The 18,403-nt window shown below is 59.4% G+C and overlaps 1 protein-coding gene across 3 annotated transcripts; it reads left to right on the forward strand.

Moving 5' to 3' along the window:
- The first annotated feature begins 566 nt into the window (after window positions 1-566).
- On the forward strand, window positions 567-18,342 carry LOC121152439 (GRB2 related adaptor protein). Of its 3 annotated transcripts, none has more exons than XM_040974494.1 (5): window positions 567-738; window positions 6,101-6,198; window positions 9,119-9,241; window positions 16,320-16,488; window positions 18,054-18,342. In XM_040974494.1, exons 1-5 carry the CDS (start codon window positions 661-663, stop codon window positions 18,240-18,242), a joined length of 657 nt encoding a protein of 218 aa, XP_040830428.1. In that variant the 5' UTR covers window positions 567-660; the 3' UTR covers window positions 18,243-18,342. The 3 variants fall into 3 exon arrangements, with proteins under 3 accessions (XP_040830428.1, XP_040830429.1, XP_040830430.1); XM_040974495.1 differs by having other exon boundaries at window positions 18,057-18,342; XM_040974496.1 differs by lacking the exon at window positions 9,119-9,241 and having other exon boundaries at window positions 18,057-18,342.
- Window positions 18,343-18,403: the final 61 nt, after the last annotated feature.

The following is an 18,403-nucleotide window of genomic DNA, read 5'->3' on the forward strand; positions in this document are numbered from 1 at the left end:
GGAGGACGCTTTTGAGTGCAGGCATTGAGAGGTTACCAGGGGTGTTCTGGGTGGTGGAGGAGTGGTAAGGAGACACAGGTGCAAAGGCCGGAGCCCCTGATGACAGTGGAGTTTGTGGATTGGTTTAGGGTGAAGAGGAGCAATAACGATGTGTGCGTGTGTGTGTGTGTGTGTGTGTGTGTGTGTGTGTGTGTGTGTGTGTGTGTGTGGTGCAGGGGAGGGGTTCAGAGGCGCCTCAGTGCCAGGCAAGAGTCTTGGGATTGAGGCAGCTGACACCAGGGAATCATGAGAGGCGTCCAGGCTTAGAAACGCTGAGGCCGCAGCAACAGCAAGATGCCTTTGTGGCATTTCTCCAGCCAGACACCTCAATGTTACCATCTGCAGCATGGGTACCATGGGGGACCCACTCCCAAGACCACAGAGGTAACTCCCCGAGAGCCAGCCCTGGCCTCTTGGAGGTGGGATGTGGGGTGGGCCAACTCATGGGAGCTCCCCGTTCTGTGACACGTCTCTGCTTCCTGTCTCTCCCCTCACCCAACCCAGTCAAGGGCAGTTTCAGTCTCAGTGTCAAACAAAGGAAGCCGGTCCTCCACCACGGAGGAAGCAGGAAGCTGCTGGGCCCCGCTCTGAGCCCAGCTGCCGGAGCCCAGGGACAGCGGGATGGAGTCCGTGGCCCTGTACAGCTTTCAGGCCACAGAGAGCGATGAGCTGGCCTTCCACAAGGGTGACACACTGAAGGTAGGTGGGCTGGAGGCCGGGGGGGGGACACCCCAAGCAAAGTCGGGTCCCTGGCGGACAGGCCTGACTTCTCGGACAGGCTGTCTATTCCCTCTGAGCTTCAGTGGTCCCACCAGGGGGATGGGGGCTATGGGTGATGTTTTCTTGAGCTGAAGGCAGAAGGTCGTTGTAAACATGTAAGGCGTCACTATAGTGCCTCAGTTTCCCAGGAGGAAACAAATTGAAAAGGTGATGGCTGGGGGAGACAGAGAGAGAGAGAAAGAGCGAGAACAACATCTAAGCAAAGAATAAAATAAAAGCCACTAACCCAGTGGGGCCAAAGCAGCCACGCTGTAAGCGTCAGAGGTGAGCTTCCCAGGCGTTTGGAAAAACAGGAAAATAGAACCATGTTCCCACTCCAATCCACTTTTTGTCTGGGGCCCCTTCTGGTGAACACCATGGCCTCTCAAAGATATCCAGGCACATGAGCCTATGAAAACTCTCGCTCGCTCACTCTCTCAAAGCATCCTTGCTTAGAAGCCAGGAGCCGGACTGAGGGTTTGGGCAATGCCCCTTTGCCCAACCTTGGACATCAGAGCTGCCCCTTCCCGGGCCTCAGTCTGGCACCTGGAGCAGTGGACAGTTCCCTCTGTGTCCCACCATGGAGCCTCACTATCTCACAAAACGGACAGGGACTCTTGCGGCTGGTTCCAAACTCGGCAACATTGTCTCCAATAAGCTGCTGAGAACAAAGGTGGGGGGTTAGCACTCCCATTTCACAGGCAACTAAAATTAAGGCCCAGGCAGCAAGGTGATGTGACTTGCCTGCAAAGGGAGTCAAATGGGAACCCGCATCCCTTTGGTCCGGGAACCTGAGCAACCAGATTAGGGTGTGCAGAACTGCCTCCGGGGACAAGAGTAGCCACATGGCCTTGGGGAATTCCCCCTCCCCTGTGCCAGGACGCTGGCATCGAGCTGCTGACTCTGGGTCCCGTGCACATGTAGGCGCTGGGGCCAGAGGCAGGTTGGGCAGGAGGACGGGGCAGCCAGGGCCCGCGTTGTTGAGCGCCTTGAGCTTGGCTGCCGGCCTGAGGGTGTTCTGGTCTATAGACGCAGGTCTAGGGAGTGGGAAGGAATGGGCCAGCAGGGGGCTGTGACCTCAGCTCAGAGGACTGAACTGGACATAGACAAAGGCAAGTGGGGGATGGGAAGACAGAGAAAGAGAGAGGAAGCCTTAAAAAAATAAATATTCCCAAAAAACCCAGTGGGGTAGGGGTGCCCTCAGGCAACGGTGGCATGCTGTCTTCCTCCCACCACCCCCTGCCAACTAACCTTGACTCCTGGGGAGTTCCTATGGAACAGAGGTGTTGTCTGACAAAACAGTGGGAGCAGCCCCTGTCCCAGCAAGCCCCAGGCTGGAGTGGCAAGTGATGGGCGCACAGCGGACTCTTGCCAATGTGGGGAATATCGGCAGAGAGAAGGCAGGTGGGCAGGCAGAGGGAGAAATGTCGGTGGAAACTGCCCAAACGAGGCAGGTGTTTCAAGCTCAAGGACTGACGGAGGAACAAGAGGCCGTGAGAGGCCTGCCTCGTCCCTGCTCTGTCAGCAGACAGCTCCTCGGACACCTGCCCCAGACCAAGCTTCATGGTTCTAAGTGCTTCCTGGAGCTGACATTCCCAAAAGCCCAGTGATGGCATTGCGTCACGGTTGCCTGTGCTGCAGGGTTAAAAGGTTTATTTATTTGAAAGTCAGCAGAACTCAAAAGGGGGGCGGGGGTACTTTCAGCTTCTGCTATAAGGACATTGGGAACCTTCCAGGTCGCCCGCATGGCAGCAGGGTCCCAAGCACTTGAGCTGTCTTCCACTGCTTTCCCAGACACGTCAGTAGGGAGCTGGATAGAAAGAGGAACCACCAACACTTGAACCAGTGCCCATATAAGATGATGGCATTGCAGGCGGTGGCTTGACAACTGGCCCCTGCGGCAAATTTTTATGTAAACAAGAATCTCCAAAAGGGGTTGAGGATGTGGGGAAGTGGACACTCTTCTGTATAGGCCACAAACAGGTCAACGGACACGAGCCTTGTGATGTGTATTTGGGAAACACGTAGACAACCCGAAAGGCAGCTACACCCTGTAACCCAGACACCTTCCAGCACCAAGGCCTTGGGGGAGCAGGTGTCTGACCCGGTGGCTCAGTATTGTCCATACCAGAGTGTTGATCCCAGCTGCCTGCTGTGCAGACTTGAGGAGGGAGCAGGTAAAGACTCAAGTTGGCGGGTCTCCCCGCATGGGAACCCATCAGCCTGGCCCAGCCCTGACCCCGGTGGCCGTTTGGGAAGTGAGCCAGTGGATAAGATCTCACCCACCCCTGCCCGAGTCCCTCCCTCCTAATCAGATAAGTAACTTTTTCAAAAGGACTTAGGGAGCTCCCAGCGTGTCCCAGGACCTAGGCTGGGCCCCCAGGAAATCCTCAGGGAAGTGACAGCCCCAAGCCCTGCTGCCCACCTCCTCCCGCTGGCCACGCTGAGCACGCACCTGGTGCACAGGAGGAACCCAGTTGGCCAGAGCTGGAGGAGGACAGTGCCAGAGAAAAAGCAAGCAGTGGGGAGGCTGTGCATGTCGGTGAGAGCCAGGGCTCTCAGTCCAGATGCTGCAAAATGCCAGCAGCCTCTTGGGCATGCCGGTGAGAGCCGGAACCCTCCTACTCAAATGCTGCAAAATGCCAGACAGCTTCTGAGTGCCTAATTAATGACCCAGAACCGCACGGGACGCAACGCTGAGTGGCAGAATGTAAACACATCCACACCACCACTCGCTTATACGCAGACAATGCTCCAGGCTCGTTTCGTGGTGGGGAAACAGATTATCCATGCTCTGGATTTGTACACAGAGGGAAAAAAAAAAAAAACCAGAAAGCACTATTCTGACAAATGTGGGGGAAGACACAGGAGGTAGGTAGGAATTCGTGGTTTCTTTCTCTCTTTCTTTCTTTCATTCCTTCTTTCTTTTTTTCTGCCTCTTGCAAGAGCTCTGCAGAACAGAAAAGCAAGCATTCCTGAGGAGGCAGTGAGATTGCCTCAGGGTTGTGCAAGGTCAAGGTTAAATCCTAAGACTTTGATGGACCTTTTTTTTTTTTTTTTTTTTTTTATTGGAAAGGCGGATATACAGAGAGGAGAGACAGAGAGGAAGATCTTCCGTCCGATGATTCGCTCCCCAAGTGAGTGCAGTGGCCGATGCTATGCCGACCCGAAGCCAGGAGCCTCTTCCGGGTCTCCCACGCGGGTGCAGGGTCCCAAAGCCTTGGGCTGTCCTCGACTGCTTTCCCAGGCCACAAGCAGGGAGCCGGATGGGAAGAGGGGCCGCCGGGATTAGAACCAGCGCCCATATGGGATCCCGGGCGTGCAAGGCGAAGACCTTAACCACTTGCACCACCGCGCCGGGCCCTTTGATGGACCTTTTGTAAAGGTTTACCTATTTATTCGAAAGGCAAAGTCACAAAGAGAGGGACATGCACAGTGAGAGATCTTCCACCTGGTGGTTCACTCCCCAAATAAGACGGGATCAAACGGAAGCCAAGGAGCTTGGAATTCCATCCGGGTCTCTCATGGGGGTGGCAGCAGGCCAAGCTTTCCCCACACACGTTTGGAAGGAGCTAGATCAGAGGCGGAACAGCAGGCTTGAACCGGGCTGTTGGAGGTTCCTTCCGCACAGGCAGCAGCCAGGTCGTGGCTGGGGGAGGTTTGTGAATAGCAACAATGGTAAGAACTCAGCCAATAGGGGCTGGCACAGCATGTGGTGCCAGCATCTCCTATGGGCACCAGATCTATACCCAGCTACTCTACTGCTGATCCAGCTCACTGCTTATGACCTGGGAGAGCAGCAGAGGACGGCCCAGGTCCTTGCGCCCCTGCACCCACATGCGAGACCTGGAAGAAGCTCCTGGCTTCAGACTGGCCTAGGTCCAGCTGTTGTGGCATCTGGGGAGTGAACTAGCAGATAGAGGACCTCTTTCTCACTCTGTGCCTCTCCTTCTCTCTGTACATCTGCTTTTCAAAAACAATAGGTGAATAATTAAATAAAAGCCTGAAAATAAACAAACAAGAACCCAGCAAGCAGAACCAACGAGACCATTGCTGGGTCTCAGTGGAGATGACAAGCGAGACAAAGCAAGACAAGGGTTAGGCTAAACAAGCTACAGTCACACTCCCGGGGCAATCTCAGTCCCCAAGACACTGCTATGTCCCGTGTGGGCTGCCCATGGGTCACAGCAGGGCCCCCGACCCCAGCACAGCATTCGGCCCGTGGTCGTGGCAGGCAGCTCACAGGGCCTCGTCTGTGCCCGAGGCTGGGGTGGCAGGTGGCAGTGGAGGAATTTTGTGTTGAAAGCAATAGTTTTCCTGATTCAGCCACCTGCTTCCGGCTCCCTCTGGGGTTGCTGACCTTACCCCAGGCTGCAGGGACAGGAAGGAAGAGAGACTCAACCCAGGCCTGTGGGAGTCGATTCCAGGGACTCAGCAAAGCATCAAGGCTGCCTCGGCACGCCCGCAAGCCTTGAGCAACCCAGTGTTCTCTCCATAAGTATCCTCCACCCTTACCTCCAGCCCTCACCTGGGACTGCCCGGACGTCTGAGCCTGCTATAGAACAGACAGGAGAACTGCCTGCCCAAGCTTAGCAACAGGGCCAAAAATGGGGGATGGCGTGGGGGTCATGCTGGTGGCCCAGGACACCCATCCCCCCCCCCCAACTCAGACCCCAGGCCTCAGTCCTGACTGAGCACACAGCCTGCCTCTTCCTGGCCATGTGACCTCGGCCAAGGCCCACCTCCCCACCACACCCCACTCCCTCTGGGCCACAGCGTCAGAGAGACTTTGGAGGGCTGCGTGGGATGGTGGACGAGGATGGAAGAGGAACCCCAAGTTTCATGCGTTCCCCTCTGCCCAGGCCCAGCTGGCTCCTCCTCTCGCTTGCATGCTTGGTCACTCACCTGCGGTGCCTCCCCACACCCACTCGGGCACTTTCAGTTCCTCTGGGCCCATCTGCGGGACTTATGGGTGCCTCGGGGTCAGGAGCAGCTGGAGGTCTAGGTGACAGAGCCAAAGAGCCCACCTCCACCTGCCCAAAACCTCGACTCCAAGCCCCTCTGCTCCCCAGCTGTCCTACCACGGGAGGCCGGGATCCTTTAAAGAAAGAGAGAAACCTGCCCCTATGGGTCCCTTGTCTTGGGAAGACCCCGGCAGGGCACCCCAGCCGTCATCCAGAGTGGACAAAGGGGCTGGCGCTGTGGCAGGTCAGCCCGCATGGGATCTGGTATGCAGGAGCTACGCAGGTGACACCTGTCACTCCTTGGGGCCTCAAGAGTTGTGTGTCCCTTTTCTCCACAGATCCTGAACATGGAAGACGACCAGAACTGGTACAAGGCAGAGCTCCGAGGTGCCGAGGGATTTGTGCCCAAAAACTACATTCGAGTCAAGCCTCACCCGTAGGTGTCTTCTGTCCCCCAGTCCTGGGGTTCTGTGGGCTCCCCTTCGCTCCCCACCACCCCAGCTCCAGCCTGGCCCAGCACATGGAACCTCGCATGGACACCTCACTCCCTTGTCAGGAGAGCGGGACGTTGGCTGAGCCATCTGGGCCCAGGGTGGATTGCGAGCCACGTGTGGGCCTTGGTCTGCTGGGGACCTGGCACCTGCTGTGCCAGGGTCAGCAGGTGGCAACCAGCACGGCTGTCCTGTGACTGAGGGAGACAGAGTTCAGCATGTCTGAAACCAGATGACGTTGCTTCAAAGATGCCTGTGGCCACCCACAGGACACAGCAGGCCACCCAACAGCAGCCGTGGCTCCAGGGAGGCCAGCGGGGGCGATGCCAGAGACACAGAGGGGTCTGCACAGCTCTGCACTGTGGCAGAGAGGCAGCACTGAGGGACTGACCAGGGACAGCTGAGGCTTTGAAGGACGTGCAGGAGTTGCAAGGTGAAACGTGTGCCTAGCAGACCCGGGGAAGAGCAGAGGCGAGAGCGACAAGGTAGAACCCAGGGCGGGGGCTTGGGGTGATGGCCGTGGAGCTGTTAGGAAAGGAAGGCCAATGACAGCTCAGGGATGACGCATGCGTGCGTGCAGCAGTGGGTGGCAGGGGAAGGAGGTGTGGGCGGGCCAGGGTGAGGCCCGAGGGGTGCTTCCTCTTTACCTCTCACGCAGCTATTTCCAATGCTGTGCCACCGCCTCCAGCTTCCTGAGCTGGGCACGGCCCCCGCCCCCACCCTGGTCCCCAGCCCGCCTCCCTGCTGGGGCTCCCTCCGGATCTCCCAGCCTCTCCGGAGACAGGGTCCAGACCTGCCCTATCCCTGCTGGGCCCCTCAGAGTTGCCCAAGGAAAGGGCTCCAGGCAGACCCGTCTGGGTGACCAAAGACAGCCTGGTAAAGATTGAAGCTGCTTAGGAAGGCTCAGCAGAGGTCTCCACCTGCTGGGGACAGGGCAAGATGCCTGGAGGGCACTGGGGAGCCTTAGAGGGCTCCAGCCTCTGGTGCCCCCGGAGTCCGCTCTGGCCATCTGTGCACAGCACACAGCAGGACTGGAGCCAGCCGCTGTCCCCCGCCAGCCCACCTGCCTGAGATCTTGCCCAGGTGCATTCTTGGACAACCCCACCACCCGCCCACCCGCCCCTTGGGAGAGGCGCAATGCAGACCCCAATCTCCAACATGGACCATGATGTATCTAAGCCACTGCAAGGCCAGAGGGGCCTCAAGGAGGGTTCCCTGGAGGAAGGGCATGGCGCACTGGATCTGGAGGTTTGAGGGGAAATTCCCCAAGGAAGGGGAACGTAGCAATAGGGAACCCCACACCCAGACCCCTGGGAGCTCATCTCCCAAGGGGCTGTCCTCATTATCTGCAGGTGACACAGGGCTGCTGCTAGGTGGGGGGGGGGGAGGCTGTGGTGGTGCCCGTGGGAGCAGCTGTGAACCTGGACGCTCCAAGGCCATGGACTTGCTGTGCCAGCTCCTAGGGGCTCAATTTCCATGTGAGTGAGACCGGGGTGTGGGGTAGCACAAGGCGCATGGCCCCACAAAGGGTTTGTCACTCATAGAACCCCATCGGGGACATATCCTGTAAAGACTGCTACTGGGACACCCCCCACCGATGCCTCCTGTGGGGTTTTGTGGGTTCTACAGAAACACCTAACTCCCCGGGGAAACTCCCATGCACTGGGCTGACCCTGGGGGGCTTCCTGGTGGAGGTGCTCACAGCAGTTCCTGGTCACCCCAGCTGGGCGTGCCATGGCTCCTGTTCACCTCTGACCTCCAGTCTCATGCAGGCAGCAGGGTACCGGCCTCAGGGGTCCCCCAGACGCCCCACTCCTGCACCCACTTCCCTGGCCTCCCTCCCAGGGGAAGCAAGCAAGGAGGTAAACAGGAAGGGAGGGTGCCCCTCGGGGACCACAGCACGACGGAAGGTGACACACAGAATTGGGGAAGAGGAGCTAGATTGTTGGTCTAAAGCCACGAGGGAGGCTTCAGGAACTTGGAGAGAGAGAACTTGGAAGCCAGCCTTTTGCCCCCAAGGCCCTCAGAATTTTCTTTTATGTAAGAGACAGAGGGACAGAGAGAGAAAGTTCTCAAATACCTGTGGGAGCCAGGGCTGGGCCCACCTGAAGCCACCAGCAGCTGGGAACTCCGCCATCAGTGCTGCCTGCCAGGGTCTGGCTGGAGTCGGGCCTGGCAGCCAGGAATGGAACCCCCACTCTGTGATGCAGGATGGGGGTGTCTCAACTGCTCCCCTTAAAGGCCTGCTCCTTATTTTCCGCTTGTGGACTTGGAAGAGTCCACCGCTGAAATGAGAACAGTTACCCTGCATCCCCTCTGAGAGTGCCAGGGTTCAAGTCCCCGCTCCCACTTCCTGCTCAGACACACTCTGGGAGGCAGCGTGACGGCTCCACAGTCGGGTCCCTGCCTTCCGACCCGGGCCTGGCTATTGCAGACTCTCACTGTCTCTCTCATCAATAAATGTGTTAAAGTTCATGAAGACACAGTTGCAAGGCACACGGGAGATGATGTTCCGTGGTTAGGCTGAACCTGGCTGAGCTGTTCACATCAGAGCCCAGTCCTCCCATGTACATCATGGTAGGGGCCCTGGCCTGGCAGGACCGGCTGGACTCAGGAGCCAAAACGTTGGGGCTGTGTCCCCACCCCCAGCCGCTTTGGTGGCTGTGCGACCTTGGCTGACTCCCTTCGCCTCTCTGTGCCTTGGTTTCCCCATCCGCACAGTGGGTACAGCCACCTCTCCCTCATTCCCAGGACTGCTTTGTCATGAGGCCTGGGCACGTTCTGAGCCCAGTTCGTGGCAGTGGAGGGTAACAGCTGGCGAGGGCCTGGCCTCCCCCAGCATCCTCAGAGGCCTTCTCCCTGCAGGTGGTACTCCGGCAGGATTTCCCGGCAGCTGGCCGAAGAGATTCTGATGAAGCGGAACCAGCTGGGAGCCTTCCTGATCCGCGAGAGCGAGAGCTCCCCGGGCGAGTTCTCCGTGTCCGTGAAGTGAGCCGGGGCCTGCGTGGGGTAGAAGAGGCCGCGTCCCAGCTGAGCCTCAGGGCCTAGGGAGACCTGGTAGGGAATCAGCATGGCAGGAACAGGTGGCAGTCGTCCGAGGTGGCAGGTGCTGCCAGAGCAGTGATGGGGCTGTACTAGAAGGAGGCTGGCCTGGGGGGCTCCTGACTGCTGGGTCGTGTCTCCAGGGGGAGGCAGGGGCAGCGGGGCGCAGGCAGCAGGTGGCCAGGATATGCAGCAGACAGGCCGCGCTTCCTGGCCCGTGACCCCACTTCTGTGGGGGGCCTGTTTCCTCCTCATGTAAAACAGATGATGACGGCGAGGAGTCCGTGGGTCCACAGACTGAATGGTGCGGGGACAGGACACACACTCGAGTCCCAGTGTGGCAGGAAAGAGGTAGGGGCGGGAAGTGTCGCAGAGATGACCTGGGCTAGAGGGTCAGTCCCCCGGACAGAGCGGATTGTCCAGGTACGTAAACCCAACGACAATTTCCTGAGCTCTGAGCCACACGCCAGGAGCTAGGAGAAAGGAATGCTCCACAAAGGATGTGGAAGGAAGCCAGGGGGCCCGACGGAGGAGGTAGCCCCATCCGAACCGCCCAGACCCCAGAAAGGGCGTGGCTACGTGCCGTGGGGACAACCAGCTCTCAACAGTTGCCGTGGGCATTGGCATACAGGCTGGCACACAGCTGGTGCTGGACACGGAGTCCTGGAGGCAGGATGGGGCGTGGAGGGAAGGCAGGGGTGGGCCTCAGGGTGGCTCAGCTCTGCCGGGTGTCCATCCACTTCCCTGGGACAGCTGGACCCCCAGTCAGCAACCCTGTGCTTTCCAGGGGAACAACAAATACACCGATGGGTGCATTGCCTAACGCTGGGACTGGGGGGTGAGACTCCAGTGCATGGGGCACAGAGCTGGAGGGGCCCAAAACAAAAGAAGCAGAGACAGATTGACATAGGACAGCTGGTGGCTTCCAGCAGGCCACAAGGGCTTTGTGAGGTCCCGGGCTGCAGCCCAGCCCTGCATGGGCCCTGCCTGTGTAGCATCAGTGTGCTTGGCAGGGGCCTGATGGCCACTAGGTTCGGCGCATGCGCAGACAGCCCTGCGAACTGGCCCTCGCCCTCACTGCGCCTTGGGAGTGTGGGAAGCAGTTCTGGGGGCAGAGCTGGTGTCACAAAAGTCACACACACACTCCGGGGCTGCTCCTGATCCACCCCACCCACTTCACCTCTGGCCTCCAGCCTAGCTCACTTCCTTCTCTTCCGGAGGAACCAGGCTGCACGTTTTGATCTGAGAAATGGGGGAGGTTGTCTGAATGCTGGCAAGGGTGCTGCTCCGGCCCCCAGCCCCAGCCCAGGTCCCAGCTCTCCTGCCGACCCAGGGAGCCCCTCCTGCATTTTTCTCTAGCGGCAGGAAGTGGCTGCTTTCCCAAGGGCCTGGTCGTTTCCTGGGAACGGCGCCTGGCCGGCGGGCTGATCCATCTTGGAGAGTCTCCTGGAATGAGACCCGACATGGGAGGTCACCCCGCAAAGCAGGGGGGCCCCAAGCCACCGCTGCTGTTGCTGCACTGCCCTCTGCCGACGTCTCTGTGGAAGTGCGCTGCACCTGCCAGGGGTCTTGAGCCCCAGCTGCGTGTGTGTGTGTGTGTGTGTGTGTGTGTGTGTGTGTGAGAGAGAGAGAGAGAGAGAGAGAGAGAGAGAGAGAGAGAGAGAGAGCAGGGCCGAGGAGAGGGCTGGGCAGGAAGAGATGGGAAGATAGGCTCAGCCGTCTGCAGGGCTCTGAGAGGAAGTTCCAAGGCAGTGGACACAAGTCAGCAGGAGGCGTGTCTGAGCTGGGGCCCATAAGACAAGTAGGAACTTGGTGCACAGTGAGAGGAGAAAATGTCCCAGCAGCAGGAATTGCAGACAGCCAGAGGTGGAGTATGAAGCGTTGGGTGTCTGAATAGCAACGGAGAAGTTGGCCAGGAGGGAATATTAGCCATACAGGGACCTGGAAGTGTCCCAGTAAGAGGGCTCCCCGGTAGGTGGCCTCCAGGCGTCCCTGCTAAGTGCTGCAAGGTCAGAACCTACAAAAGCTTCCTGTGTTCAGTTGGATGTAGTTAGTGCATGCGAGCAGCAGGGGGCAGGCTGGACCCTGGGTTTCTCCTCCAGGCAGAGCCGGGAGTTCCTGGATGGGACTGGCCAGAGGAGGAGGCCTGTGGCCATACCACCCTGAACGCACCAGATCTCGTCTGATCTCAGAAGCTAAGCAGGGTCGGGCCTGGTTAGTACTTGGATGGGAGATGATTAGCACATACAATTGTACTATGTAACATTTCTCCCTGGGGGCCACAGGACAGGCTCACAGGGGGCTGGGGGCAGCCTGTCCTGGCCCATAAGACTGGGGCTGTCAGAGACAAGAGGGTGGCACAGGATGGGGCTTTGGCCCCGCACCTGTCGTGTGACCCTCGTCTCAGACTCGGAGACAGCATCCTGCCAGCCAGTGACGGCCCAGCAGCCCCACGTGGGCAAGCTCCCCTGGCCCTCGCCGGCTCTCGGGAACCCTGGCATCTCCCACAAGCACAGGCCAAGCCCCATAAAGCTGTCAGAGGTGGGATTTATGGGCCTCGTGCAGCCTCACAGAGAAACAGCGGCCGGCCGCGGCAAGCTGCACTTTACAAGTTTACAAAGGGCTGTCCCCACTCCCGCCCCCTCACTCACACACCTCCTTCCCTCCGCCACCACCAGAGAACACCCAGTGTGCTGGTGGCCAGCAGGCCGTGGGCAGGCCAGGCTTCGCTTGCGAGGCCACCCTGCACTCCAGACCATGTGGGACGTGGACTACAGCCCTGGCTGACACTCTGTCCCCCAGAACGGTGTCTTTGCTCCCTTTCCGTGGATGGCAGAGGCGTCCTGGAGCCAGGGCAAGCTGGCACAGCAGCTGGGACCCTGCCAGTCACCGAGTGCCCAGCATGGCCCAGGCCACTTCCCCCTGAGCCCCAGAGCCTCGGTAGGAATCCGTCTCCAGCCACTGTACACACACAGTCCAAGTCATTCAACTTCCTGTGTGCTACAGGACAGATGGCCAGGCTGGGGTCAGGCAGGACCCCTGGCCTGGGGGAGACCCCAGCTTTGGGGGAGTCCTGGGGCCTTGTTTTTCCTCCCGAGGCTTCTGTTGTCACCTTTGCTGCTACTGCTGCCACCGCCACCAGGCCAGAAAAACCCGCTGGGCAAGACCAGCTGTGGCAGCTGCTGCTGCTGCTGCTGCTGGAAGCCTTAGAGTCTGCACTTGGACCCTGGGCCTTTCCTGGCAGCCCAGGAGGCCTGGCCCAGCCCCTCCCCCTGCAGAGGCGGGTGTGGGGGTCACACACAGGGCAAGCACCTCCAGGACTGCTCAGTGACCTCCCCCCCCCCCGCAAGAATGGGAGGCACCAGGCCAGGTATCAGGGTTGTGCCCATCACAGCGCACAGGCCCCAGCCAGACCTGCTCCTCCGTACCTCGAGGCAGAGGCTGTTCATATCCCCCACCCAGGGTCCCACTAGGACCCAGGCTTAGCTGCCCTGGGCCTGTGGGTGGCAGTGGGGGTGGGGAGGAGGCCTGCAGAGGACAGGGCCGGCTGTGGGGGGAGGGTGATATTCAGGCCTCCGAGGGCAGCTGGGGAAGGAGAAGGGGGCAGGACTGCATGATACTGATGGCCAGGCCAGGGATGGACAGGGCAGCCCACCGCCTTCTCCTCTCAGGTCTGTAAACCTGGGAATCAGCCAAAGACTGTGTGCTGAAATCACAGACACACACAGACCTGCACGCATACACACGGACAGACACGCATGCTCACACACGCATGGACACGCGTACACACGGGTGGGCACAGGCTCGCTGCACTCAGCTCTCTGCAGCCACACGGTTAAGGGCGTGCAGTTCCCCACCCCCACCTCTGTGCTGGTGCTTCACCCAGGAAACCCAGGGCTGCCACTGAGACAGGAACCATTCATCTTTCTCTTGTGCCCCGTGCCTCAGCTCAGGGAGTCCAGGGGTGGGGGGGGGGGCTCCTTCCTTATGACACCCCCCCATCACCTGAGTCTGTCATTTAATGCCTAGGCGTGGCACTCACTTCTGTATTTGTTTGAAAGGCAGAGGGAGAGATTAAGAGAAAGATCATCCATCTGCTAGTTCACTCCCCAAATGGCTACAACGCATACAGCACACACAACACAACACACACACACACACACACACACACACACACACACACACACACGAGCCGTCCTCACAAGTGGAGCAGCTGGGACTTGAACCAGCACCCATTATGGGCTGTGCCACAGCAGCACCTCCCACCTGCAGTGGGCACTAAAATCCAATGCTCAAAAGCCTCAAACCAAGTCCAACCCATCACACGTGAGGGAAGACAAACCTGGGACTTGCTGTGCCCCGCAACACGTGTTCCCAGATCTGAGAATTCTCAGACTGCCACTTGGAAAGTTCTAGAATTCCTGCTTGCCCTCCTCTTGTCTCCATCATTCTGGGTTGACTTTCCAGGTTATGGGAGCTGAGCTTCAAACACTAAAGCACTCAAAGTCATCGTCTTTGGGGACTGAAATCTTCAAGCCTACTGCCTGCTCTTCTGGCCGCTGACCTGGAGCAGAGGGTGGGACTGCCTGTCCCCAGTCTCCTCCTACAGGGCCCCCTCTGGCTCTTCTCTGGGTTCACCCAACGCCCCAGTCGCAGCTAGGATTCCCCACTTTTCAGCTTCTCACTCAGGCCAGCCATTATTCACTGTGTACCGGGCCAAAGTTCAGTAAAACTCCCAAGTTCGTCCGGGCAGGGCCCCAAGGAGTGGTGGGGCGCAAGAGGCTGCCCTGGGGTGGGGGCGTGGCCTCCGGAAGGCTGAGTGGGACACACACGTCCTGCCCACAGGAAGGGTGGGCTCCATGTTGAGCTGAACACCCCCACCACCCTGAGCCCTGGATGCCCTGCTACCAGGTGCACCTGCAACCCCAGCTCAGCCCCAGCTCAGAAGGCAGGACCCCTGGAGGGCTGGGAGCCACCCCCAGCCCCCACTCAGAACCCCTGGGAGGAAGCCAACAGCTGATTGGGCTTTTGGAGGGCTAATCCTGCCTCCTTGTGTCTTTGGGCTAAAGAGACCCAAGGAGGCGTGTGGCTCTGGCTAAGGGGGCCTGGGGCAGCTCTCAGAGATGGGCCATTTTACCTAGGCATGCTAGACTGTGGGCAAGGGCAGTGTTGTGTGTTGAAATGGAAAGAGACAGGGTCCTGGACCCCTTGGCAGCATCAGGAGACTCTCACCTGGTCCCCCCTCCCCAATACAGAGGGCTGTCCGTGACCTTGCGTTGATATGGGTCTGATCCGTTTTGTACGAACCCTCTAACCCAGCAGCACCCCAGCCCCAAGACTGAGAGGAAGGGACACTGAGGGGCGGGGCGGGCTGGCCCAGGCTCATGTGTACCTTCCTCCCAACCCGCCCAGAGTAAAAGAATTTTTTTTTTAATTGGAAAGGCAGATATACAGAGAGGAGAGACAGAGAGGAAGATCTTCCGTCCGATGATTCACTCCCCAAGTGACCACAACGGCTGGTGCTATGCCGATCCGAAGCCAGGAGCCTCTTCCGGGTCTCCCACGCGGGTGCAGGGTCCCAAAGCTTTGGGCCATCCTCCACTGCTTTCCCGGGCCACAGGCAGGGAGCTGGAAGGGAAGCAGGGCTGCCGGGATAGAACCGGCGCCCATATGGGATCCTGGGCGTGCAAGGCGAGGACCTTAACCACTGTGCCACCGCGCCGGGCCCAAAAGAATTATTTTTTATATACATATATGAAGGCAGCATTACAAAGAGAGAGAGAAACAGATCTTCCATCTGCTGGTTCAGTTCCCACATGGCTGCAGCAGCCAGGCCTGGGCCAGGCTGCAGCCAGGAGCCAGAAGCTGTTTAGGGTCTCCCACATTGGCAGGGGTCCCAGGACTGGACCCATCCTCTGCTGCTTCCTCGGGTGTGTTAGCAGCGAGCTGTATTGGAAGTAGAGCAGCTGGGACCCACAGAGGCACCCACACAGGCTGCCAGTGCTGCTATGCCACAAAGCCAGCTCCAAAACAGACTTTCAATGTCAGAATCACCAAGTCTCCGGATTGGCAGCCGGGGCTCCTCCAAGCCCCAGATGTGGACAAGCTGTGGCTCATATGTCTCATGTGTCATCTGATCACCCCTCAGCCCTAACCACAGGTGCCCAGGCTTGCCCACTTTCAGCCCCACCGGCTGCCAGGTGCCTCACCAGCCCTGCCTGGCCCTGACAGTGGCACCTGCTCGTCCCCAGCACCCCCATCCTGTCCCTGGCCTCCCCTCACCGCACACGCCACCTCCTGCCCCCCGGGAGAGCAGGAAACCCTGGCTGACAGGAAGTGGAAAGAGTGCCGGTCAGTGAGCGGTCAGTGAGCCGGAGCAAGAGGGGGCCTCCTGGGGTGGAGAGGGGCCCAGGCAGCGACAGGCAGCAAGAGACGCACCTGCACGGATACAATCTGAGGCATTGTGCACTCCTTAATTGGAGTAATTATTTCCATTGTTAAATAATGATAATCAATTAGGGAGTGCATGGAGTGACAGCTGAATACCGGAGCACAGAGGGGCCCTGCCCCAGCCTTGCATGAGATGACAGCTCCACACGCAGTCTCAGTTCCCCCTCCCACCCCTGCCACCTGTTTGCACGAAGGGCACAGCAGCCCTGCAGTTAGGCCTGGGACGGTGGAGAGGAGTAATGGCAGGATTGGCTGGGGTCTGAGGCCGGGCAAGGCCACCAGGATGGCACAGCCAGCAGTGTGTGCAATGCTTTCCTGTAAGGGAGCAGTCATCAGTGGGAACACACAGGATTCAGAGACATGAAGCCACCTGCTTATGGTCATCCAGCAGGGGAGAAAGCGGTACGTCTTTAACCGCATCTTGCACTGCCCGGGGTTGTGCTCTGTGGGTCAGTGGGGTCTCCCACACACACCCTGGCCCACAGGGAACCCCCACACAGGAAGGTCCAGCTTGTGGGAGGCTGCAGGAGGACAGGTGCAGGGCCAGGGTCTCATCCTGCATCCTCTCCCTTAGCTATGGGGACCAAGTACAACACTTCAAGGTACTGCGCGAGGCCTCAGGGAAGTACTTCCTCTGGGAGGAGAAGTTCAACTCCCTCAACGAGCTGGTGGATTTCTACCGCACCACGACCATCGCCAAGAAGCGCCAGATCTTCCTGCGGGATGAGGAGCCGCTGCTGCAGGTGAGCAGGGCCAGAGGGGGGGCTAGGGCCACTTCCTCCTCCCCATCCCCACCCCCATAGGACAGATGCCCACACCAGCACTCCCTCGGTGTCACGGAGACAGAGCTTCCTACCCGGGTGGCCAAGCTGCAAACTGGGACAAGCAGAGTCAGGGAAAGCAAAACGGGAGGAAGGGAATTCTGGCAGGGTCGTGTGTGTATACAGTAGGCACTCCGTAAGTGCTGGGTGAGCATGGCAGGGGGTCACTCATGCTTGCTGTGGACTGCAGAGAGACACCTGTTGAGTCCCCACCTCCTCCCAAGACGGGGTCACCCAGCTGGACTCTGGGAGCCTCACCGTTCCCACTGCCTGGATGGGTAAACCGAGGCTTGGAGACGAACGATGACTCATCCGTGGCCTCCTGCCCAGTAGGCTCAGTCCTGGTATGCGTTCCCCGAGGGGCTGGCCTCGAGCGTAGTGTGGGGCAACATGCATGCCTGTGGGTGAGGGCCTGGCCATGCCCATGGTGTGTGTGTGTGGAGGGGGAGGGGACCTGTCAGCCCTGGAACTCACAATAACAGCAATTTTGCCGCCCAGCCTTTTCATCAGCCCTGTCTCATTAGGGTGACGACACCAGTCAACATCAACAGGGTTATTAGCCCCAACATGCTCTTTCTTCCCAGTAAAGGGGGTGTTGGCAGGGCCTGGGGCGGAAAGGTCAAGATCTTATGACAATGAACTTGGGCTCTGCAGAGGATGTGGGGGAGCAAGGCCGAGGCCTGGGGAGAGAACTAAGTAACCAACAACGGTCAGCCCTTATCCAGCGCGTTCTCGGTCACCACTGTGAACCATGGTCAGCTGTGAGCTCCTGGGGACCCGTCTGCGCAGCTGGTCCTCCCCACACAGAACACCTGCTTGCTGCTGCCCAGGCCAGGGTAAACAGGAAGCCAGGGTGGAGCTAGGGGCCCCAAAAGGGCTCCCCTGCACCCCAGCTCCAGCCTGGGTCCTTGAGTTCACCCACCCTGGGGAGCACGACTAGGAGTTGGTTCAGTCTTCACTTGGTAGAGAACCGCTAATGACGGCCTGCCCCCTCTCTCCTGCCACCTGCAGTCCTGGGGGAGGAGGAGGGTATGTAGGCTTAAAGCTGTGACCCAGGCAGAGCAGGCAGGCCCGGGGCACCACGCAGAAGCCTGCTGTCCAGGTGCCTGATGCTGGGACAGGACAAGACCTGGAAGCCAGGCCCTAGCCCCTTGGGAGGGAGGGTCCACAGGCCTCCACACTCCACCCTTGACAAGGCACATTCCTGTGGGGCCTACTGTTGCAGAAACAGGGACCCACTAGCCCTGTGCCTCCAGCTAGACCACCAGGAGAGGGTCCCTTCTATCCAAGGGGCAGCCATAGGCCCCTGAAGCCCGAGGGCCCCAAATCTGGACTTGCAATTGGCTAGGGTTCAGCCCCAAGACCGCCCCTCCCCACAGCTGCAGCAAATCACTTCCTTGGTGGGAGAGGGTGGGGGGCAGGCAGCGCGTCCTGCAGGTGTCCTCGCTAACTTATTTCTCTCTCTCTCTCTGCCCGCCCCTCCCTAGCAGTCGCCCCGCGCCTCCTTTGTGCAGGCCCAGTTTGATTTCTCTGCCCAAGACCCCTCCCAGCTCAGCTTCCGCCGCGGGGACATCATCGAAGTTGTGGAGCGCCCGGACCCGCACTGGTGGCGGGGCCGAGCCTGCGGGCGCGTGGGCTTCTTCCCGCGGAGCTACGTGCAGCCCGTGCACCTGTGACCCACGCGCGGGCGGCCCACGGACCATTACACGGGGAACTGAGGACACGGACACGCCTGCCCACCGGGTCACACACGTCCTCGGCCTGGACCTGGCTCCTGACTGCCTTCGGCGCGGTGACCACACGGAGGTCAGCTCGCCATGTGCGTGACGCCATGGGA

This window comes from Ochotona curzoniae, unplaced genomic scaffold (genome assembly GCF_017591425.1).
Source record: "Ochotona curzoniae isolate NIBS_2020 unplaced genomic scaffold, NIBS_Ocur_1.0 contig_2456, whole genome shotgun sequence".
In the NCBI taxonomy this organism is placed as follows: Eukaryota; Metazoa; Chordata; class Mammalia; order Lagomorpha; family Ochotonidae; genus Ochotona; species Ochotona curzoniae.

What these genes read in the sequence shown, in the direction of transcription:
- LOC121152439 (XM_040974494.1), top strand. Translation starts at nt 661, where the DNA reads ATGGAGTCCGTGGCCCTGTACAGCTTTCAGGCCACAGAGAGCGATGAG. An exon ending in ACAAGGGTGACACACTGAAG is followed by an intron (nt 739 to 6,100) that starts GTAGGTGGGCTG and finishes TTTTCTCCACAG; the next exon opens with ATCCTGAACATGGAAGACGA. An exon ending in GAGTTCTCCGTGTCCGTGAA is followed by an intron (nt 9,242 to 16,319) that starts GTGAGCCGGGGC and finishes CCTCTCCCTTAG; the next exon opens with CTATGGGGACCAAGTACAAC.